This window comes from Fusarium vanettenii, assembly GCF_000151355.1.
Source record: "Fusarium vanettenii 77-13-4 unplaced genomic scaffold NECHAsca_100_unmapped, whole genome shotgun sequence".
Taxonomy (NCBI): domain Eukaryota; kingdom Fungi; phylum Ascomycota; class Sordariomycetes; order Hypocreales; family Nectriaceae; genus Fusarium; species Fusarium vanettenii.
In genome coordinates, this window is record NW_003315789.1 from 2733 (window position 1) to 25342 (window position 22610).

At 47.8% G+C, this 22610-nt stretch overlaps 9 protein-coding genes across 9 annotated transcripts; 4 read left to right on the forward strand and 5 right to left on the reverse strand.

Annotated features, from left to right (window-relative positions):
- Positions 1–1099: 1099 nt before the first annotated feature.
- On the reverse strand, positions 1100–3748 carry NECHADRAFT_56078 (uncharacterized protein; the record flags this gene model as incomplete). The annotated part of the gene is made up of 1 exon (XM_003039443.1): positions 1100–3748. The coding sequence occupies one exon, from the start codon at positions 3746–3748 to the stop codon at positions 1100–1102; it is 2649 nt and encodes an 882-aa protein (XP_003039489.1).
- A 685-nt stretch (positions 3749–4433) lies between these two features.
- NECHADRAFT_56085 (uncharacterized protein) lies at positions 4434–5751 on the reverse strand (the record flags this gene model as incomplete). Its single annotated transcript, XM_003039444.1, has 3 exons — positions 4434–4980; positions 5042–5586; positions 5644–5751. 3 exons carry the CDS (start codon positions 5749–5751, stop codon positions 4434–4436), a joined length of 1200 nt encoding a protein of 399 aa, XP_003039490.1.
- Positions 5752–6240: 489 nt separating this feature from the next.
- Positions 6241–6670, reverse strand: NECHADRAFT_89142 (uncharacterized protein; the record flags this gene model as incomplete). Its single annotated transcript, XM_003039445.1, has 2 exons — positions 6241–6553; positions 6624–6670. The coding sequence occupies 2 exons, from the start codon at positions 6668–6670 to the stop codon at positions 6241–6243; spliced, it is 360 nt and encodes a 119-aa protein (XP_003039491.1).
- A 716-nt stretch (positions 6671–7386) lies between these two features.
- NECHADRAFT_56081 (uncharacterized protein) lies at positions 7387–8682 on the forward strand (the record flags this gene model as incomplete). Its single annotated transcript, XM_003039436.1, has 1 exon — positions 7387–8682. The coding sequence occupies one exon, from the start codon at positions 7387–7389 to the stop codon at positions 8680–8682; it is 1296 nt and encodes a 431-aa protein (XP_003039482.1).
- Positions 8683–11375: 2693 nt separating this feature from the next.
- On the forward strand, positions 11376–12456 carry NECHADRAFT_56071 (uncharacterized protein; the record flags this gene model as incomplete). Its single annotated transcript, XM_003039437.1, has 2 exons — positions 11376–12225; positions 12287–12456. The coding sequence occupies 2 exons, from the start codon at positions 11376–11378 to the stop codon at positions 12454–12456; spliced, it is 1020 nt and encodes a 339-aa protein (XP_003039483.1).
- A 497-nt stretch (positions 12457–12953) lies between these two features.
- NECHADRAFT_17307 (uncharacterized protein) lies at positions 12954–13949 on the reverse strand (the record flags this gene model as incomplete). The annotated part of the gene is made up of 1 exon (XM_003039446.1): positions 12954–13949. A coding segment is annotated over one exon (996 nt), but the record flags the coding sequence as incomplete, so codon positions are not given.
- Positions 13950–14764: 815 nt separating this feature from the next.
- On the forward strand, positions 14765–17227 carry NECHADRAFT_89146 (uncharacterized protein; the record flags this gene model as incomplete). The annotated part of the gene is made up of 9 exons (XM_003039438.1): positions 14765–15403; positions 15456–15685; positions 15737–16268; positions 16348–16462; positions 16509–16620; positions 16711–16843; positions 16879–16957; positions 17029–17149; positions 17203–17227. The coding sequence occupies 9 exons, from the start codon at positions 14765–14767 to the stop codon at positions 17225–17227; spliced, it is 1986 nt and encodes a 661-aa protein (XP_003039484.1).
- A 2193-nt stretch (positions 17228–19420) lies between these two features.
- Positions 19421–20638, reverse strand: NECHADRAFT_98332 (uncharacterized protein; the record flags this gene model as incomplete). The annotated part of the gene is made up of 6 exons (XM_003039447.1): positions 19421–19680; positions 19739–20027; positions 20090–20171; positions 20217–20425; positions 20475–20545; positions 20608–20638. The coding sequence occupies 6 exons, from the start codon at positions 20636–20638 to the stop codon at positions 19421–19423; spliced, it is 942 nt and encodes a 313-aa protein (XP_003039493.1).
- A 973-nt stretch (positions 20639–21611) lies between these two features.
- Positions 21612–22535, forward strand: NECHADRAFT_89148 (uncharacterized protein; the record flags this gene model as incomplete). Its single annotated transcript, XM_003039439.1, has 1 exon — positions 21612–22535. One exon carries the CDS (start codon positions 21612–21614, stop codon positions 22533–22535), a length of 924 nt encoding a protein of 307 aa, XP_003039485.1.
- Between the last annotated feature and the right edge of the window lie 75 nt (positions 22536–22610).

The following is a 22610-nucleotide window of genomic DNA, read 5'->3' on the forward strand; positions in this document are numbered from 1 at the left end:
AATATATTAAATAAAAAGCTATTAATATATAATATCTAGTATTTTTTAAGGGAATAAATTAAATATATTAGGTTTAATATTAATAAAAAGTCTTAATATTATTATATAATAAAAAAGTTATATCTTAGTAATAAATTAAGAAGATCTTAAAGGTAATTAAAATATATTAATAGCTTAAAGGCTAACTATTTATCTAAGGTATAATAAGTATTATATATATATATAAGTATCTTATAATTATTAATAAAATATTATAATATAAGACTTATCCTTAAAGCATAAGATTATCTCTAGTTAGCTAAGATTAGAGGGTATTTTATAGGGAAGTTTTTAGATATATAATAGGGATTATATTAGGCTATAATACTTAGTATAATAAAGATAGATAAAAGAGAGATAGTTTTTACTAGTTATTATCATGAAATATAGCTAAAATAGGTAGTAATTATATAAAAATAAGGATATTATTAAGTGCGGGGCCTATCTTATAATTTTATAGCTGTCTTATAATTTTTTAGCTAACTTAGCTTGCTAGGTTGGCTCGCCTGGGTCGATAGACCCACATGAGCCAACGGGTACTTTCTATTTTATATTATTTTAAAGCTATATTATGTATTGCTACTAAGCGTGCAGAATTCCTCCTTGTTACGTAACGCCCTGACCGCTGATTGGTCGCGCATAGGCCGCCCAGTGGCCCGCTCGGTCATATAAATAACCGGCTTTATGCTACTTCCTTTTATAGAAAATAAGGCTCTTTATTATCCTTATTCGTATGCTCAAGACGGTGCAAAATAGCTGTTTGTAACACTCCTTCATGTAGGCAAGCCAGGTTCACGGCAATTAAGAATAAAAGAGGAGGGGCCGGGCTATGGGCATGTCTGTTCGGGAACTCATTGACAAGGTGTGGCCCCCCCTTACTGCTGGAGACGAGCACGTAATTACTGGGTCGATTGGACCATAGGAGCAGTTCTTAGGTAGCGTCAAGTGGCGCAGAGAGTAGTATGAGGTCTTGTCTGGGCACATGTTGACTCACTTTCAACTATGACATGGTAAACCAAGACTCTCCTATCACTTTTTGTCATAAACGACCTTTGTTATTCTAGACTGGCCCAACAACAACAGAGGTACCCTTCAGTCCATCGGCCTCGGCAGAAACAGTAACAGAACCCGCAGCCCCAGAGTTCAGACGAACTATAACAAGAGAAAGGCCACTAAATGCACTCCTGGTATGTGATGGGAAAGCCACAAAGTCCGCCGCGTTCCCATTGTCCGTTGCGATGACCTCCCCTGGACCGGAGATCGAGAACTGTATCTCGTTATTCGCCCGTGGTGCCACAAGTCCTTTGTCGTCCGTCACTTCAAGGGCGATGAATGCTAAATCCTCACCATCAGCTCTGATGATCCCTCGATCCGCCGTTAATCTCAACCTCGACGGCTTTCGTGCAGTCGTGACAGTATTGTTGGCCCATTCCTCCCCATTCCTAAAAGTGACAACATGCAGCTCCCCAGGTTCATAAACGACATCATCCCATCTGAACCGATAATCATACTCATTTCTTATTCGACGACCCTGAGAGTGGCCATTGAGAAACAGCTCTGCTTCATCAGCCTCGGAGAATACATGCACGGGCGTCACCTCACCCACACGCTCAGGCCAAGTCCAGTGAGGCATAATGTGAGCAATGCGCTCATTAGGTCGCCAGCGAGTCTGATACAGCCAGAACCGATCCTTCTTGAATCCCGCCAGATCCACAATGCCAGAGTATGAACTCCTCGCAGAGTAATAAGGCGTCGGCTCACCGATGTAGTCAAACCCCGTCCAGACAAACTCCCCAGCGACGTACGGGTTACGGTCCTGCTCTGCAAAGACCTTGTCGGGGGATGAACCGAAGGGCGCAGAGTAGAGCTCGTAGGCGCTGACCTGTTGGAGAGTCGAGTTGCCGCCTGAGGTGTCGTTTACGGGCGCGCTGCTGTAATTTGTGACGGGGAACAGGTGGACACCGCGAGAGCTGAGTGTGGATGCTGTCTCGGAGCCAAGGACGAGCCCGTCTGGGTACGCTTTGTGATAGTCGGGGTAGAGGGGGTGGGTATGTATGCCTTGGAGATTGGAGTACGCTTCTGTGTTTCTGATTCCGGCGCCTTGGTAGTTGATGTTGAGAATGTCGAGGACCTGGGGGAAGGGCATGCCGGGTGTTGCGTAGTTCTCTGATGCTGATGATGGTCTTGTAGAATCTTCTTCCCTTAATATGCCCTGAAGCATCTTTGATACTGCGGCTCCTTCTTCGGCGGTGTATTGCTCGCCAACTTCGTTCCCGTAGCTCCACGAGATGATTGAAGGATGATTCCTGTCACGTCTTATGAAAGCTCGGAGGTCTGGCTCATGCCAGTCGGGAAATAGCAAGTGAAAACCAGCGGCGGTCTTGTTGCGTTCCCAAGCGTCAAAGATCTCGTCTATGACCAGGAATCCCATCTTGTCTGTGAGGTCAAGAAGCTCAACTGCAGGTGGGTTGTGAGACATCCGGATAGAATTGCAGCCCATGTCCTTTAGGATTTCCAACTGTCGCTCGGCAGCTCGGACGTTGAACGCCATGCCTAGAGCGCCTAGGTCGGAGTGCTGGTTGACGCATTGGATGGGCACCTTTTCACCATTAACGAATACGCCTTTATTTGAGTTGAATTCAAAGGATCGGATCCCGAATTGAGTTTTGTACTCGTCGATGACCTCATTATTGACGTTGAGCCTGGTAACTGCAACGTAGAGATTGGGCTTCTGAGATGGCGGCGGGCCCCAAAGACGAGGGTTGGTGATGGTTGTGGAACTGTTGAGGCGGGTGGAATCCGACGGAGATAGGTGAATCGTCTTGGATAGGAATGTTCCAACTTTTTCCCCAGGGTTTCCAGTTTCCGGATCGAATGTGAAAATATCCGTCTCTACTGTGATTGCTCTCCTGTTTCCCGCCTTGTTCTGAACCTGAACGGAAAGATCAAGTATCGCGGACTTTTTGGAGACATCCCGAGTAGTGATGTATGTCCCCCATTGAGATACCTGCGTCGGGTCGCCAACAGTAAGCCAAACGCTTCTGTAAAGCCCAGCACCAGGATACCATCTGGACGAATCTGGGGCGTTGTCAAGCCGAATAGCCAGTTGGTTCTCACCGTATTCCATGAAGGGCGTAAGGTCAAGACGGAAAGAGTTGTACCCATACGGCCATACACCGACGAGATGCCCATTCAGCCACACCATAGCATAAGACATGGCGCCGTCGATGTCAAGGTGGATTCGTTTGCCTCGAAGTGAGCGGGAAATGTCCAATTTGCGGCGGTACCAGCCTACTCCATGAACAGGCAAACGTCCCATGCCTCCACTAATGACAGGGTTTTCCCCTTCATAAAAAGGGCCGCTGATGGCCCAGTCATGAGGCAGATTGACGCTCTCCCAGTCGTCATCTTGGTACGTGCTTTGAACAAACGGGATATCAATTTCCGGATCTCCGTCTGGACGTTTGTGATGACGACTCTTGTCCATGATGAATTCATTTCCAGAGGGGAGAATCCAAGGTTTAAGGACCGTGGCGTTTTCGATCTGGTTTGGGAGATGGTCGTAGATAACTCCATCTGGATTGGGGACCGATCGCCAGAACCGCCATCCTTTGTTAAGGTTGATGCGTTGGCGAGGGACCGAGGTTGCTTGAGTGTCTGTAATGAGGACTGTGAACAAGAGCCCGAGCAGAGAACCCGGGTATACCATAATGGAGGTGGTTTCGCGGATGACTGAACTACTTGGAAGTTGGTGGCCATTGGCAAGTTTCCGTCCTATGTACGGGAATTCGACTAGCTGAAAATAAAGTGTCCATCTTCAGCCATCTCGTATCATTGGGGCAATTAGGCTAAAGATGGTGAGGGGTAAGTTATAGATCAGGGCATTGTCGGGAACGGCTACGATCTCCTTAACAGCCGACTCCCCACGGGGTCAATGTCGATCTCTGGATCATCGCGAGACAATGGCACCATCCGCTTCTCAAAAGAGCTAATGCCAAAGGTCGTCACAGCCAAGTCATTCAGGCTAAGTCTCAGTATCCAACTGCCGTACCTGCCATCCCGGAACTTATCCATCTGAGGTAGCAACGAGGCGGATACTATAGCCTAAAATATCCAATTGACCTCCGCTCGCCCGGGTTATACCTGGTTTGGTGAATCTCCTCTTTCAAGGTCATGGATGCTACACTGGAACGAGTCTTGAGAGTTCTGAGGCAGACCGGACTCTGTTAGGGCACCTCGAAATCGCAGTGGTTGAGCATTGAGTCATCGAAACTAGCGAGCTAGCTCTACGCGTCTTGCCCTTCAATGGCAGGATGCTTCCACAACTCAAAAGAACATGGTTAAGTCATCGAAACACTGTGTCTTGGGTACAATGAACGAGAGCCGACTTAGAATTACCGTTCAAAAATATGGACCGGAAATCGAGAACCCATCTCCCGGTACGCATCAACATTCGGATGCAAATGGTCCCCTGAATCAAACTCGGGGCGCAACTTATCCCCGTCTCCAATAACCGACGCAAAGTCAACGGTATAGTCAAACGTCCCATTGTTCAGAATCCAGTCGTTTACCTCTAACCTCGTCTCCTCCCTCCTCGAATCCCCATACTGGCTTCCAGTAAAGGGCGTGATTGTCGCGCCAATGGTCTGCATATTCGCCTTCTTGCAGGCTGCGACTATCTCCGCGTAGGCATTTATAAGACGCTCGGTGAGCTGCCGCTGCGTGAGGTCGTCCGTGGGAGAAGTCCCAATGTCGTTGACGCCTTCGAACACGAGGACGTACCTTGCGCCGTTTTGCTGCAGGGCGTCGCGGTGGTAGCGCTGGAGGAGAGGGGGGCCGAGGCCGCCACTGAGAACGGCGTTTCCGCCTGCGGCCTGGTTGTTTACGGCGATGTGCGTCTTTTTTGATGCCTGCAGACGGGCTGCGAGGAAATCGGACCACCTAGGAGTAGTCAGTGTGATGACATCTTTGATAATTTCGGACATGATGCTTCAAGGCCTACCGGTTGTTCCGATCATCCTCACTTCCACGCCCATCAGTGATACTGTCTCCCAAAAGGACGACTGAATAGTGATTCCTTGGTGCCCAGGTCTCAACTGCGCTTACAAAATACCAGTGTCGAGTACTGGCCTCGGAGACGGAAGATGCGTTGACAAGATTACCGGTCCCCATCCATGACGTCGTTCTACTGCCAGGATGGCCGGTGATCTTGTAACCCAGTTGCCCATCTTCAAGATATATCGACAGAGCAAGATTTGATAGAGGCGGAAGTCTGAAATGGACGGGGTCGGAGTCGACAAATTCCCCTGGGCTGATAGTTGTGGACGCGGAACCCTCAAACGTCAGGCATCTCGTGGTGGATTCGTCGATCTCTCCAACACCGGCATTTCCGTTGAGTGGAAGAGCAACCGATGCTGCCGTAATGGGTAAGGAAGTTTTGCCAAATACGTTAGAGATTCGAATACGGATGCGTTCAGCCCGGATGGAAGTTCGGAGAGTCTGGCGTATAGTGCTGTTGTGGAACTGGTATGGAACATCTTCTCCTCCCTATTTGATACTTGAGTCAAGGCGTTTGATATGGAATGCACACAATCAAATACTCACAAACGGGGGCGGGGCTAGATTACCGATCTCGACCTCCTGAGGCATCGATGTCCATGTCCCTACCCAGTGTCCTCCTTTGCCTCGAGATGCGACAGTGATGCCTAGCATCCAAGCTGTAAGCAGAAACCTCACCATAAAGAGTTTCGTCATGCTTCTCTTCCCGTTGGGCTCGTGAATCGAAATATCAGGTTGCGGAATCTGGATCAGGCAGGGAAAAGAAAAGTAGCCACTATAGAGTCTCGGATATTTTAGCTCCTCATGGCACGATAATATCCCAATGTTTGAATATTAAACCCCAAATATTAATAGGCGGCCATTTTAGCCGGGAATCCCGGATGATACTCTCAAGTCGATCACCTTCTCCATGGAGCCACCAACCCATAGCACTTTTCCTTCTGGACCTAGGTACTTAAATCCCCTTGGCTTATATTTGCCCACGAATCAATCGTCTTGTCGGAGTCTAGGGTCCACCTTGTTCCGGCTAATTGAAGCGACCTTCTCCGCATTGTTGTTGACGTCGGTTGAACGGCCGAATCTTGTGATCTTGCAGCATCTCCAACCCCCTCCAGTAAGCCATGCCGTCAGACTCTGAGTGCTCTACACTCTAACAACAGCATTTTCCTTAAACACGCCGTCAAGTCGAGGGATATCCGGAGACTGCTCCCCAGAATCAAGCAGCACAAAATTCCAGCCCGTATTTGTAGCCCCAACAATATCCTTCTTGTATTCATCACCGACATACACCCTCCTCCATGTCTCAATATCCACCTTAACCTCAGTCGGGCTTTTCCCCTCCTGGATAGTAATGGCCTGCGCCAGCATGAGCTCGGCAGCCTCGAACATGAGCGTATCCGGCTTCTCGACGCCGACATCATATGACATGCAGTAGAACTCGATGTCATGGTGGTCCCTGGGAAGGACCTGATCCTTGATGGGAGGTGTAAAGGAATTGTTGCTAACCTGGTCCGCAGTCAACCAACCAGGACCACATCAAGATGACTTTTAGAGCCACACATTTGTCCACCATTTAGTCGCCCCTAGGCTTGTCACCCTTCCATAGTTTGGATTCTGCCTCGACTCGCTCTTGACTGCCGCCAGAAGGAAGGATTGCAGCTCATCGAGAGTGAATCTCGCAAGGCCGCATTGCCGAGCAACTTCGGCGTACTATATCGCCACAGTGCTCGCGGGTTTAAATAGGATAAGATCACTGGTGCAATGGGTCAAGATTTGCACATATGTCAGAAGTTGGCCTTGGAGGGTTGCGGCTAACGGGGTTCTAGTATGAGGCACAAATAAGGCTAATTTTATGTGCCAGCATCTCCCTTCTGGAAACGAGGTTCAACCCCAGCTCATGATCAGGGGTTTAAAGTGGGCGTTCTTCCATGCTACATCGTTTTCGAGCCGCATTGTTCGACGGCACCAAAAGTACGCGGAATCGTCGGGCTCTCCGTCAGTTCTCCATTTCCCAAAATAAATCTTCGTGTTTGACCGAGCTAAGCAGGGGTTTCCTTGATGTTACGGTTTCAAACCTTCGTATCCCGCGTCCTGATGATTTTAAAGCTCCTTTTTCCCCTAACGTTGCCAAGGTAAACTAGTACAATTAGGGTATCAACTGCCGAACCTAGCGTCCATTGGCGACATTGGGTTATCAACATGGTTCATGTCCATATAAGACGACATGGAAACCCAACATCGAATTTCGAGAACACTGAGCATTCCGAGTGAGTTCCACAGACGCTCATCATGTTATCCAAGGCTTCTCTGCTATCACTGCTATTGCCTGCTGCAGCGTCAACTCGAGTTTGTCAATTGTCAGCAAACAATCAGACTCAGCCTACCAACCAGACACGCCCAATCGATCCGAGCGCGCCTACGAACGGGACCGGATCTACCAACGGAACAATCCCCGAAGATGACACTCCTTGGGTTCCGACATGCAAACTACCCAGAAATGACTTCGCCTGGTTGGGCGTTGGACATGGTTTTATGGGCGACTGTGTTCACAGCAAGGGTACAATCCAGGGTCATATGATATTTGTCGACTTTTCCGACGCAGAGGCCCTCGAAGGGGAATCTCCTCAAGACGCCTACGATCTGTTGGTTCCCGACGCAAACAAGTGGTATCAGGAGATCAGCCATGGCCAGCTTGACCTCAACATCACCGCCGATACTTCCAAGTTTCACCGCATGCCGAACTCCGCAGAGTCATACGGTTGGGACTCGGGTTTAAGTAACCAGCAACAGTACGCCTACGTTGTGGACGCTTTGGACGCATACATGAGCGACGGCGAGAATCCACCGCCTCCAGTCACAGATATCCTCTACGTTGTACCCACACGCAATGCGGCCTGGATGAGTCGCTCATTGGCCTCGTCCTTCGGCGCCTTCACAAGAAACAACACATTCGTATCCAAAAGGGCCATTACCTTCGGCGTTGATCCGTATAACTCCTGGGGCTACAAGGCGCTCAACCACGAAACTGGCCACGCCATGTGTCTACCCGACTTGTACCCCCTGGATATCAACTTTCCAACTGGTGAATACGTGGGGGGCTATAGTGTCATGGGCAACGTCGGAGGAATTGCGCCCGATTTCTTCGCCTGGGATAAGTGGAGGCTGGGATGGTTGGCCGACGAGGATATCGACTGTATTCTCGAACATGGTACTACCAGACATACTCTCACACCGCTAGAGACTCAGGGGGGTATCAAAGCTGTGGTGGTAGCAGCTAACAAGACTTCTGCTCTTGTTGCTGAAGCTCGCACCGCCAAGGGCGCAGATGAAAAGATCTGTGCCCCTGGTGTCCTCCTGTACACGATCGACACCACCCGTTCAACAGGAGAGGGACCGATTCGCGTTCTTGATGCCACACCTGGATCAGACAGTTGCGGTAGCGAAGTCAGTGGGTGGGAGCCCAAGAATGATGCAACTCTGTCTGTGAGTGGCACAAAATCCTATGAAGTGTCTGGATGGGGTATCAAGGTTACTCTAATTGATGACAGGGATAATGAGTTTAAGATTGAAGTAGAGTACCTATAGAGTAACACAAAGAACGTTGTGTTTTCAACATTAAATATTATAGGGTTTTTTACCTATTAACGTCGGACACCCCACAACGGACCGCCCCCTATAACCGACTACCCTTTTATACTAAAAAAGCCGATTTTTAGATATTTATAATTAAATAACTAAAATAGCTATAAAAAAGATATAAGATTTAAGATAATAAAAATCTATAGTATTATAAAAATTAATAAGATATTTTTTAAAAGTTTTTAAAAAATCTATTTAATTTATTAAGATTATTTTAAGTTTAGAAAAATCATTTATATAGGAATTACTAGTAAATTTTAAAATTCTATAATTAATTAAAGAAGAGTAATATTAACAGTGTTTTTTAAATTTTAGCTTTATTAGCTATTTAATAATATAAAATAAAGTTTTTAGATTTTTAATTACTTATATAAGCTTAATAAATAAGTTTAAAGAAATCTAAGTTTAAATTATAAGAGAATCTTAAATATCTTATTTATATAATAAAGTAAAAAAATAAATAAAAATAATTTCAAGATTTTTAATTTTTATTAGATTTAATTAAAATATTATTTTTAATTTTACCTTTATTTTATAAGTTTTATTAATAAATTAAATTTTTTATATAAAAAACTTTAAAAAATTCTAATTAATTTAAAACTAGAAAGTAATAAATAAAATTATTTTTATTATATAAAATTATTTTTTATATAGTTTTATCTACCTATTATATAATCTTAGCTATTTTTATTAATTATTTATAAAAGTATAAAAATTAGCTTTTTTAGTATACAAGGGTGGTCGGTTCTAGGGGGCGGTCGGTTATGGGGTGTCCGATGTTAATAGACGTAAGACGTCACACAGTCCCGTGCGTGCCCCTCTCTCGATCTTCTAGCTCCATTAACCCATCAAGGGCCGGACGCCAACTATAATGAAGGACATATTGCCAACACATCGAAGCATCCTGTTGACTTCACGAAAGACCAAATGCTACTGTATGAAGACATTAAGACCCAAATAATTGCTCAGGTTGATGAAACACTACTCTGCTCAGGAGAACCGTGGCGGTCTGGCACCTTTTTTAATGTCCTGCGGAAAATCGGAGCATTGCACATGGCATGGTGCGCGATCTTGGATTCCAGCGACCTTTGGGCTCGATCTTCGGGCTCAGTTAACCCATCGAGGGCCGGGCTGCAACTATAATAAAGAACAGATCTTCAACACATCATAACATCATGACCCGATGTTAACGCGGTGGATCCAAGCGGTTTCGGGGATCGAAAGTCTCGCAGTAAGAGGATCGAAAAAGAGAATCAGCCACAACAACAACAACAACAACAACAACAGGGCCAAGTATCAATACATCACGGCATTAAACCCCAATAATGTAGAACACTCTAATTTTATAAGCGCCTTAATTACTTTATTAAATCCATTATATTCCCCAAAGGCGAGCCAAGAGAATAATACCTCCTAACCTATTATCACTTTTGTGCGTATGTAGGGTACGGTGTTTTATCGAAGCAAACATGATCTGATTATTTTGTTGCCATGAAACCCAACAACTTCATAATTCCACATCCGTCATCACAAGTTTGCCGAAACATGAGTCTTTGCTACCATTGTCATTGCATGCCAAGGATTTCATTTCGATGTACCACATCTCCTTGTGATATCTTGAGCTCAACAGCCCGGGCTCCATCGACATGCCTGCACTTGAGTCTGTACACTTCAGGATCGGGTCTAGGCTGATTTAGACTTGATCGTGAGGTGTGGCTGGACTGAAGTCAGTTATCCTGGAGTAGTATGTTGTTATGAAGATGCGGAAGAGCCAAGTGATGACGGCCCAGATGCACAGATGCACAGATGGGCGTGGGTGATCGCAAGGATTTGGACAGAGCTTTTGGGAAGGATCTTTACGATTACGTTCCGTATTCTAGGGACCTCGAGATATTACGGGGATGATGAAATGGGGAAGGACGACGAAGACGAAGAGACGAGGACGTGAAGAGGACGAGGAGGTAGAATATAATGATGAAACTAATAAGTGGGAGAACAGTAGCCATGATGACAAGAAAAAAGAGGAAGAGAATGAAGGAGCAAGGAGGAAGATGACGACGAGAACAACAAAGGCGATGTGAAGAAGGAAATCATATCCAACATACTGACAAGGCCAATTGCTTCGAAGCATGTTCAGCAAAGATACATGTTTGATAGACAGATGCGTGATCTTGTCTAGAACTCTCTTGTGGTCAAGATGGACAATGGTCGGACGAGTTATCTGTCATATTTTTAATGCGTATTGCTATGCCTTCCAAGCTCACCACATCACAAATACCCATGACTCTCTCATATTGTGCGTATAACACAAGGAAGAATAAGCCTAGAATAGTTTTTTATTCTCCATCTAGCGGATTCCTATCGATATGGGATTACTCTTTGCTTCTTGGCCCACACCCAACCCAGTACTACTCTGTTGGTCGTCAACCCCTGCGTGCATGGGCTCAATGCTACGCTCGCCAATAATCAACATGGCCTCTATACAGGATGGAGCGGCGCCGGCAGAATGCATAATGCCGACGACATTACCCCGCCCGAAGATCGCCTTGCTTCAACTGTTTTCTTTTGGGCATCTGTCGGGCCATTTCTTTCCCTAATCAAGGCATCGTCTCTTCTCTACCTACCAAATATCGCCCACCATGTGCCAGGATAATCAAGCCGTCATTGAGCCAGATACTCACGACGACGGCGATTCAGCAATCACCCCGGACACTCTTTCATCTACAGCGTCGCTCACCGCTTCTATTCTGGAATACCGGACCATCCACGGGCGCACTTTTCACAGTCAAAGGGGTCCAGGAAATGCCGAGTATTGGGCACCTAACGATGATCAACACAACACCAGTATGGACATCCAGCATCATGTCTGGACTCTGCTTCTTGACGGGAAGCTCCATCTTGCGCCGCTCCCTGGCCAGGTTGGCAAGGTTCTCGATGTTGGTACTGGGACTGGCATCTGGGCCATTGACTTTGCCGATGAACATCCAGAGGCGGTTGTAGTCGGCGTCGACTTGTCACCCACTCAGCCGGACTGGGTCCCGCCCAACTGCAGGTTCGAGATTGACGATGTATCTCTCCGCTGGACGTGGCCGGAAAACGAGTTTGACTTTGTGTATCTTCGGACCATGTTTGGCAGCTTCAAGGACTGGCAGCACGTCTTCAACGAAGCCTACCGAGTCTGCAAACCCGGTGGATACGTCGAAGATTTCGAGGCCAGCTCTGACCTGATATCTGACGACGGGACTGTCACGCGTGACAATGGTACCGCTCTTGGACAATGGGGAAGGCTGTTCCATGAGGCCGGCTGGAAGACGGGCCGCAGTATGGCTATTTTTGAAGAAGACACACAGCTCAATTGTATGAAGGAAGCAGGATTTGTGGACATTGTGGTCAAAGATATCAAGTGTCCGCTGGGCCAATGGCCAAAAGACCCACGGCAAAAGGAGATTGGTTCTTATGACCAAGCTGCTGTTGAAGAGGGTCTAGAGGGTATGTCGAGCTCTAATCACATGCATTTTACTGAGTTTAGTGCTGATTCTTTCTGGCTCAGGCTACGTCGTTTATATGTTTACTGATATCCTGGGCTGGTCCATGGACGAGGTTCAAGTATACCTGTCCAAGGTTCGGAAGGAGTTAAGGGACAAGAGGTATCATACCTACTTTTGGACGCGAACTGTATATGGCAGGAAGCCCGCTATAGGAGAGACTTCAGGGCAGTAAGGATTATAAAGGCTATAGCTCAAGTCTAATGCAACTCGGGCTGGTTTGACAGATAAGCGACATAAGGGAGACAACAAAAAGTCATTGAGGCCAGCTGAGAAAGAACACCAAAGGTGAAAGCAAAGCTAGTTCAGCAAGTGCTATTCCTGGTCCCCCACCCAAACCCCGCCGCCGGAAGACCCAAGGCCACCAGGTCGAAGATGAAACATGTTGTTTTGTGTTGGAGTCTGTTGCATAGGGGGAGAATACACTAAAAAGGAAAGAAAGGCAACTGTGTTAGAGTTGCGGTATTATTATGATGTATACATCCAATGCTATGTGATAACCGAGCCAGAAGACAGACAGAGATGTTGCCACTTTGAGCATGAGCATGACCGCCAACTACCACTTTACAAGGTGCTGCTAGCAGGTTAAGTGTACGTGCTTTGTATTCATAGTGTCTATGGCTTATTCTCTAGCCCTCATGTTCTGGCATCTTCCAGTAATTCTCCATAAGCATCAATTCTTGACAAGAACTGTGTCTTGGTCTTTTCCGGAAGAAAACTCGCCGTGATCGAATTCCGAGCCAACCCCCGCATCGCCTCAAGATCTAGGGAGAACACATCGCTAGCTAGGACGTACTCATCTAGGCATGTAGAACCAAACATGGCTGGGTCATCTGAATTGAGTATACAGAACATACCCTTCTCCAGGTACTTCGGTAGCGGATGAACCTCAACTGAGGGGCAACAGCCAGTCAAGATATTGGAGGTGATATTGATCTCCACTGGAAGATTCTGCTTGGAGAGAAAGTGCATGAGGCTCTCATCATGCTGTGCAGCCAAGCCATGACCGATTCTCTCTACTCCCATCTTCAGTGCAGTGCGGATCTGCGATGGTCCCCGTTCAGGGCCTGTGGCCTCTCCCACATGAGCCGTGAGCCGCAGACCCGCCTTCTTGGCGTCAGCGTAGACTTGCTCAAACCATTCAACAGGTCCACCGACTTCATCACCACCTAAACCAATTCCAACGATAGTAGGAAAGCGCTCCTTGAGCTTTCCCGCCAGTCCAAAGACTTGGCCAGCCTCTTGAACACTCCAGGCCCGATTTGCGTCTGCGATCCAGAAAATAGACGGACCTCCAAGGTCGCGGAGAACTTCAGTCCTCGCAAGCTCAATTGCAGCCATGACATCTTCTATGTCAAGGTGAGGCTTCCGATGCAGGATGTTCCCCCATGAAATGTAGACTTCGGCGTGGACAACGCCCTGGTCATGCAGGTTCCGCATCATCTCTTTGACAATCAGGGCATAGTCCTCTGGTGTCTGAAGACGGTCAAGAACAAGCCGGAATGTATGTAGAAAGTGCACAAAGTCTCTGTAGGCGTACAACTCGCGGGCTTGCTGTAGAGTAAGCGGTGTCGAGTCATGGCGTACTGATAATGTGATTAGGGTCTCGGGCGTGACGGTGCCTTCGAGGTGGAGGTGAAGCTCGGCTTTGGGCAAGCCTTGCAACCAGGATCGCTTGGAGATGGTCATGACGATATTCTATAGGGCATTCGCTGGCGTTGGATAAAGGGCTGCTATGCTGGTAACGTTTTTTTTTCAGTGGCCGAAGTCATGAGTAGTTGCGTAATCCATTATGAGAATTGCGCCATTTGTCGACAATACAATGACTCATGTTTCAGGACTTATCTTATCCTTGCCGCGCAAGGCCAACATATCCCCACTGGTGTTCGTTAGTGTATCTGCTTACCTGCACGATACAAGAGTTTCCAAGTGAGCTCCTGACCACCAAGGTTAAGAAGTCTAAGAAGGTTTCAAAACTATCACGGATGCTATTAAGCAAACAGCGCAAGGTGCAGGTGTTGACACAGGGAAGCATCAAACTTCACTCTCTGTCGTAATATGTCCCCCCTCCCCCCAAGCGTGTGGTCACCATTGAGAAGGCAGTCATTCACTAACATCCACTTTGCACTTCATGCATCAACTTTGAAACAGTTGACGATGAAACGCATGGATCACTTCAACACTATGGAGAAATTAAGCAAGGAAATACTTTTCGCATCGTCCATAGCAGAGAGGCTTCTTCCAACCAATTGTGAATTCTTGTGAATTTTATCATTGCAAGTACCGGGTAGCGTGAGAATTAGGCAGGTTGCAGGTTGGCGAGGTGTCACGTGCCCAAATTGCCCTGCCAACCAGTGACTGACTATTGACTGCCCCGCGTCACATCACACGTCACGATCAACCCTTTAACCTCCATCAAATTCACATCCTCAATCAATCTACGAGCAGGTGCTACGCTTCTCTTCAACTCTCCCCATCCAAAAATGCGCCAGAGCCCAGTCTTGGAGTGGCTGGACACCCTCGAACTCCCCTCTGGTGGCTACAGCCTCGCACCAGCCCACGAAACCATCGAGCGAAGAGCGAAACGAGCCAAGATCAGTCACGAGCCCTACACGTCTCGATTGCCAACTCCGACCGAGTCAGAGACGCAAACCTTTGGCCTTGCTCGTAACGATCGACGCGTGCGCACCATGGAATCGCCGGCATCATCATCATCATCAAAGAAGCGACGTCGCCACGAGGAGAGTGACATGGCCAGCCAGCACGAGCTTTCAGATGGCATCGCTGGCAACCCTCTCGACTTGACACCCCGAGCGAGCCAACTTGGTGGCCGGTTGTTTCGAGATCAATACCACGTTGAAGAACCTGATGTGACGTCCAACCTGTCTCGCGCCTCGTCGTCCATATCGCATCACTCGTCAGCATCTCAGCGTTCTTCTGTATCGGGTCAATCTTCACCATCCAAGCAGGCCCGGAACGCCGAGTTGCAGAAGACTGGCTTTAGACCCGTCAGTTTTTCTCTTCAACAAGATCAGCAGCCACTTTCCCTCAAGGCCATCTGTCGAGGGCTCACGAGCATCAGCCATGGAGAAAAGATGTTCCCGGACGCTTTGCGGGGTCAGGTGAGCAGGATATTTCCAATGATGTGCAACTTTGACTCTGACCATGTGACAGCTCGCCGACACCGACATTCCAGACTCTTCATTCTACAGTACCAATGATGCACCACGAAAAGGATGGGACCATCCACCTCCAGCCCTCGTCCAAGATACCCTCGAACGAGCAGCCCAGTGTTTGGATGAACGGGAAGGAGAATCTTCTTGGAACCTCGAGGTTCATGCGCCTCTTCTTGCCTGGGTCTTCCGCCGAGAAAGCCAAAAACCTCTCATAGACTATAGATATTGGTATACCGGTCTCGATCCCCCATGACCAAACCAATCGCTGACACTCATCAGCACTTCAGCCCAGATCATACATGCATTCAAACCAAAGAATGCTCCCTCGAAAATGGTCGACTTTTGCATCATCGTCCGCCCCGGCGACGATACTGACGAGCAAGACATGATTGAGAACCTCTGCTACAGCAGACCTGGGCAGACGATAAACCATACCGGCTGGGGCAACCTCTGCAAAAACCCAGTCGCCATGTCCATCGAGACGAAACGGCATGGCGAGAACTGGGACACTGCCGTGTTGCAGCTGGGTACTTGGCACTCTGCGCAATGGCGAAGCTTGAACTGGGGGAGAAGCAAGCGGGTTTCCATCGACTTTTTGCCAGGCATCATTATTCAAGGGCATGACTGGCTCTTTGTGGCAACCATTATGAAAAACGACAAGGCCATCATGTACCACTCCATCTCAATTGGCGACACCAAGACAGTTCTTGGCATCTACAAGCTTGTCATCTCTCTGCAGTATTTGCAGCAATGGATCGAGCAAACCTACTGGCCTGCATTTCGCGCCGAGGTTTTAGGGATGGACGAGCAGGTAAATAGTACTATTTAGACGGTTCTTTACGAGTTTATGACTGTATGATAATGATAGAGTACTAGCGAATAGCCAACAGATATGTTCATGTCCCCAGAGTCATGCCCCCAAATGTCGGCGTGACAACCTCGATGCAAGTGCGGATATCACCAAGGGGAGCACTACTAGAGTGGCCCTGAGGCATCTGCAAAAGAGTCAATCTTGCTTATTGGGTCATACACGGCCTGTAACCATGTACAGAAACCCGCATAACATCTCCACCAGGCTCATTCGAAGCCGTCCCTGAGAAGTTGAGCCGCGAGCGAAACGAGCACCCTCCAAGCATTATTCCACACCGTCCTAGTAGCCACATGTAGGTTCCGTGTCACTATCATCGGTCATTTCGTTCACACTGATGAAGCGCTCTCATCGAGTCAGCGCCTACTGCCTATACCACCCAAAGATCACCACTTTGTCCTGATTGTTATACCCAGGTCACTATTCTTACCAAGGAGCTCCAAACCCCGAAAACGCCGCTCCTTGCCTGTCCCTCGAGTTCTTCTTGTTCAAGACTCAAGAGTAGCCCGCCAGAGCAAGTAGGTAGATTCGCGTCATGTTTACTTGGCACAAGCATCTCGGGCTCGTTGGGGCTACTGTCACCTGCCTGGTTCGTTCTGAGCGTGTCGCTCGGAGACCGACAACTCCTCCTCGTGAGCGACCCAGAGCTAAATCTAGTCTTGGTGTCCACATTTATATAGAGGGTAGCGGCCATGTTGAACAGTAGTGGCTTCGAGCGCACAACGGGTGAGCGGGACAAAGGGGTTGAAAGGCCCAAAAGAAGAGGACCATGCATGTAGAAGCGTTGTCGTGTATATTGCGGTTCTTGCGGAGTCGAGAGGCCCGTAAGTCGCAATACCCCATAAATATTGTCGTCGACATGCTCGTCTGGGACTAGACGACGCCCAGCACAACCAGGATAAGAAAACCTCGTGAAGTGTTAGTAGTACTCACTGGGCCATGAGATAAAAAAGATCCCAGTCGACTGTTTGCCAAATCGCCAACCTCTACTTTCTCTTCGCTGATGTTCCCCTGTAATGCGTATTTTCTGTGATCATTAATGGAACCGGATGAGGCCAGTCCGTCGTCCATCCCAAGCATGGCCCTGTACCCGGAGCCAGAACAAACTTTTACATTTTATGTGTGTACTAAATCATGCCGAAGGAGCAGTAAGAAGAGAGACTTGCTCGGCGTGAGCTAATATTGGAGTGGAAAGAGTTCTGGATGTTGATCTTCTGGACCAAGCCTCGGCGAATAGTGAGCTGCCACGCACATGGTATTAGAGCCCAAATATAAGTACAAGATACCTCGGGTCATAACCGTATTCATCAATGGTTTCATTACCGTCATTTTCATCATCACAGATTCGGTGATCACCATCTAGTAATGGTCAAATTCATAACTCGCAAGGAACTCAGAAGCATTAATCCAGAGACATCAAGACTTCCAAAAAGAAGCGTTCTTTATTTTTATTCATGCATGAGAACTACAATCTGCCATCATCCTAAGAAAACCTCAAAATTCCTCGTATTTAATTGACGAATGCAATGACTTTCCACACCCAGCATGCCGTCACTCCGTTCCGGATTGACATTCTATCGTATCCCACGTGTAATCAAAATGTCATTTGTCTCCTTCCGTATAAAAATATGCCCCAAGAATAGATACATACGCTTAGGCCCCCAGTCCGCAGGACTTATATAGTACAGGCGGGATTGTCATCGACTCTAGGACAGAGTCGATCACGTATTATAATAGAGTCTTTTCCCCAGGGAATTGACGTTTGACAAATACATGAAATGGCTTTGCGAATATTTGATCCAACAAACCTTGAGGTGGGGGCGTAGGATACCAATATCTTGGCTCTTGGGCTATGTCGGAGCGTGATGAAAACCGGTCTTGGGGAGGAGTTGATGAAAAAGTTAAAGACAAGCTTCCACATTGGTCTTGCTCGTATGTTTGTCAACAATCATCGAGGAGAAAGATATATTATTGTTAAATTAAGTCTACCAGCTCTAGTCGTTAGTTTCTTTCCCTTTGCATCAATTCTATCAGTGCCAAGCAGACTTCCAACCCCTTTGATCGCTCTTAACCACTACCCTCGACGCCAATTAGACAACATGTATTTTACCAGATAGTCTTCTTTTTCAGTGAGGCAGCTCCCTACACACATGCCATTAATATGAACAATCGACCAAGGTACCTCCGCAGTAGCGCAAAGTGGAAGCTAATCGCCCAGCCCCCTATCCCGGGCTTGATGGCTTGGTGCGATTGCCATTAAACTTGCCAACCACCTCGCTATGGCGGTTTCAAGGGCAATCCATACATCCACGGTCGTGCTGTTATAGCTTTCTTACCCTCCAAACTTGGCGTTTTAGCCCCTTAGCCTTGATACCTATTATTTATCGGGACACACGCCTCCGTGGCACTCGGGATTTTCGGACCTCTGTGTTCTATTATTGATGCTCCTCTTGTCCTAGATAAAGCCTTGTTCTGCTCCTTCGTATCTCATATCGTTATCGCAATATTACTTTCCTCCCGCCAATTCCTCTCGGCAGCACCTTAGGAAAGAACCAGATATTCGTTTTAAAGCTAACAGAGCAGCTTGTGAATGCGGTGAGGCGAGCCACCCCTTCGCCCCAGAGTCATGGCATAGCATCGGAGTTGTGTCATCCTCGAGTCAATACCGGGCCAGTTCACTACGGTACGGCTTGCGTTTAATCTTCGATCTTCTGGCTGAGTTCCCAGCAAAGGCCGGGCTACAATTATAATAAAGAACAGATTGTCAACACATCATAGCATCATGACCCGATGCTGGCACAGTGGCCGCATTTGATCCTCAGTGAGCTATTCCTCACGCTGCCGTGTGGACCGAGAGGCTGGGAGAGCGGTCAAACGCGGCAATATAAAGACGGAAAGGGAGGTTTCATCAGATCCGGTCACGTGAGGAGATGAATAGAGAAGTGTTGTATAGGGTAGTAATAAATGTCTGCTGAGCGGAGTTATAGCTTAACTTGATTAAAGATTTAATGTACCTTAATCTCTTATATAGAAAGAATGTAAATAGGGGGAAAGGTTTTATTTCTAAAACATATTTTAGAAAATACTATAACTAGCTATAGGTTGCTCCATGCATCTTGCAAGAAGTGTTCAATAGTCACATATTCAATTTCTGGCAAGAGCTTATTCCAATCACCGGAAATATCCCATCCCCCGTCAAGAAGACCAAGAAGAGATAGTCTCGCAAACTCTCTCCCTGCCGCTTCGCGCTGCTCCAGGGGGATTGATGGATGAAGGGTCACTGGGTTCCATGAAGTCACGTAATCATTGGCCTTTAGGTCCTCCAGCTTCACCTTTTCAACAGCGAACTTCTTGCCTATAAACCAATTGTTAGCACAGCATCTTGACCTAGGGCAAAACCGGCCGTCAATTACCTCTAATCTTCTCTCCGAGCTCAAGTAGCTCAGAAATCTTGATCCTGTTACCGGCGATTCCACCCATGATAGGCCATTCGCCCTCATAGTCCAAAGCCTTTGAAACAGTCTTTGCCATGTCTCCAAGGGTAGTGAAGGTTACTGTTGCATCGGGACCTTGTGGGAGGATAGCACGACATTTCTCAAAGTCTAAGAACAACTGAGTATAAGAAACGCCCTTTTCCATTTTCTCAGGTGGTCCAAGGTAGTTCATGAATACCCCGGGGAGAAATAGGCAATACTCCAAAACCTGGATTTTCCACGTTAGAGACATAGTTCAACAAAACGGCATCTCTCTTTTGCCCGGCTTACCTTTCGGTCCTTGTTCAAGTCCTTCAAGTATTCGCGGATCAAGCGCTTCCCTTGATACATGGCAAAGGCATCCACCTTGTAACTTTATGGAATCAGCCATGCACCACCAATAGGGATAACAACGTACAACGCCCACTCGCTCGGCGCGAATCGTTTCACGCCAACTTGGACGCAAGAGTCAATGAGGTTGATCTGAGCATGGTTTTCATGGTCCATCACGACAGTGATGAACGACAGCACCGTGTGCATTCCTCGCAAGGCCCTGACCAGCTGTTGCTTGTCCAGGTAATCCACCTTGATCCAGCTCAAGCCTGCTGGCAAGTCTTTGGGGGCATCCTGACCTGGTAAGTAACAAGCCATGAGGAATATGGTAAAATTTGCCTACTTTGCGGCCAAGAATGGTGATCTCATGATGACCATCACTCAAGAGGGCCTTGATGATCTGTCCCGAGATCTCTGGCAAGTATATGTCAGTAGACTGTCGTTAAGGAGTCGAGACACTAGAATGTCTGGATTACCTCCGTAGCCGGCGACTGCAATCTTGACCATTGCAAGTTGTGTGTTGTGATTTGATGATCGTCGGGGGTGGGTCTGAAAATTTTCGAGAAGGATAAAAGTGACTAGACGATTCTACCCAAACACTTTGGACCTGGCTTTCGTGCCGCGTTCAAAGGGGTTTAAATACTTCTATGTTCAAGTCTATCATAGCTTATCGTCGGAGGGTTGAAGATACCGAAGTATTGGTAATCAATCCAAACACGGATGTTGTAATGTGAACCTGGTGATTCTTGTCGGTGAATATCAAGGTTTGCGCCAAGAGTATTAGCTTGACACTGTCCCTCGCTCATGGCCTGATGCCGCTGAGATAACGTTGTACTGTGGGGTTGATATGCAATGTCCCCTGCAACCTCCGCGTATCCATGCACAGATCTTTACAGCTGCGGAGTAAGACAAGGTAGGTGTGGACCGTTGCGAAAGCCAATAAGGAGCCCAATTATGCCACAGGGTATTATTGGCTGGGAGACAGGGATAATTTTCGGAGTCGGGATGATCTAAGCTGCCGATTGCCTTTGCAAGGCTAAGAGAACGTCATAGGTGCGGATAGTAACAGACCCCATGGATGGGATTGTCTGTTGAGTCAGGACGCTACTTGCTGAAGCAATGTGGTGGGATTTGTAATGTTAACGTTATACGGCACTGACTCGGGGTTGTATTAACCCGGTTCACTTGGTGTCGTGGTTAAATCACGGTTCAATTAGCCAGGCTTGTTCTCATGGCTTGATAAAGGTAGGAGAAAGGGGAAGGGTTTATTCCATCCAGGAACACATTTTTTTCCCCCTCCCACACGCGCTCAATCCCTTCCTAGCAGTCCCCGAAGCAAGCCAGACGTAAGTAATAACCCTAACCTTGAGTTGAGAACTGCAAGATATCAACGTGCACACAAACCATACTCTCACATAGTAAGAGCTAACACACCCAGGTTGCAAGACAACAATATAGCGCACACATACCCCCCATCATTATGCTTATTCTCGTCGCTGGCGTGACCGGGTACTTGGGTAAGCACCTTGCCCAAGTCGGTCTCGAGAAGGGACATCAGATCCGGGGCTTCGGCCGCTCGCCAGGCAAGCTGCCCGCCGAGATTCTTGGAAAGCTGGAATCCTTTGTTGAATGCCAGTCATATGACGAGAGAGAAGCCTTGGACAGAGCAGTAGCCGGGGCAGATGCTGTCATCTGTTGCTACACTTCGCACGCAGACGCCGTCCTCGAGGCCCAGCTTAGCCTCCTGCGTGCCGTGGAGCGAGCCGGAATCAAGGTCTACCACGCCCATTCCTGGAATGCGGACTGGACCAAGATCCATCACGGCGATTTCGAGCATTACGATGCCTACATTGCATTCCGCCGACAGGCCGAGCTGACGTCACCCATCCGGCCTGTATATGTCTTTACCGGGCTAGTTGGTGAATTCGTGCTGAACGACCTCATGGGGGTCGCGCACATTGAAGACGACGCCGATGGAAAGACCCTGAAGTACTGGGGAGACGGAAACGCCAAATGGGACTTTACATATTTCGAGGATGCAGCTCGGTTCAGCATCGACCTTATCTCGACCAACCAATCCGTCCTGGCAGGGGAGGGTGGTTTCTTTAGCATCCGTTCTGCCGAGGTGAGCGCCAAGGATGTCGCAAAGGCCTACGAGACGCGCAGCGGAACAAAGTTGAGGCTGCAGTCGCTTGGGGGCGTCGAGGAACTCAGGACCTTGCTGAAGAATGCGAGGGCTTCCACTGACCCTCGGGCGTACTTCACATTTGCATCCTACTACAGCCAGATTGCAAACACTTTGGGAACGTGGAAGCTTGACAATCCAAAGGAAGTTGGGGCATCAGACGCCATTGATCGTCTTTTCAGCAACCAGATCGAGATCCCGAAAACGTACACTGAGTAGGGAGGTATGTCATGAGTCGTTCACCGGGATTATGTAGTTAAAATAGAACTATTCCGTATACCACTAAGCCAGGAG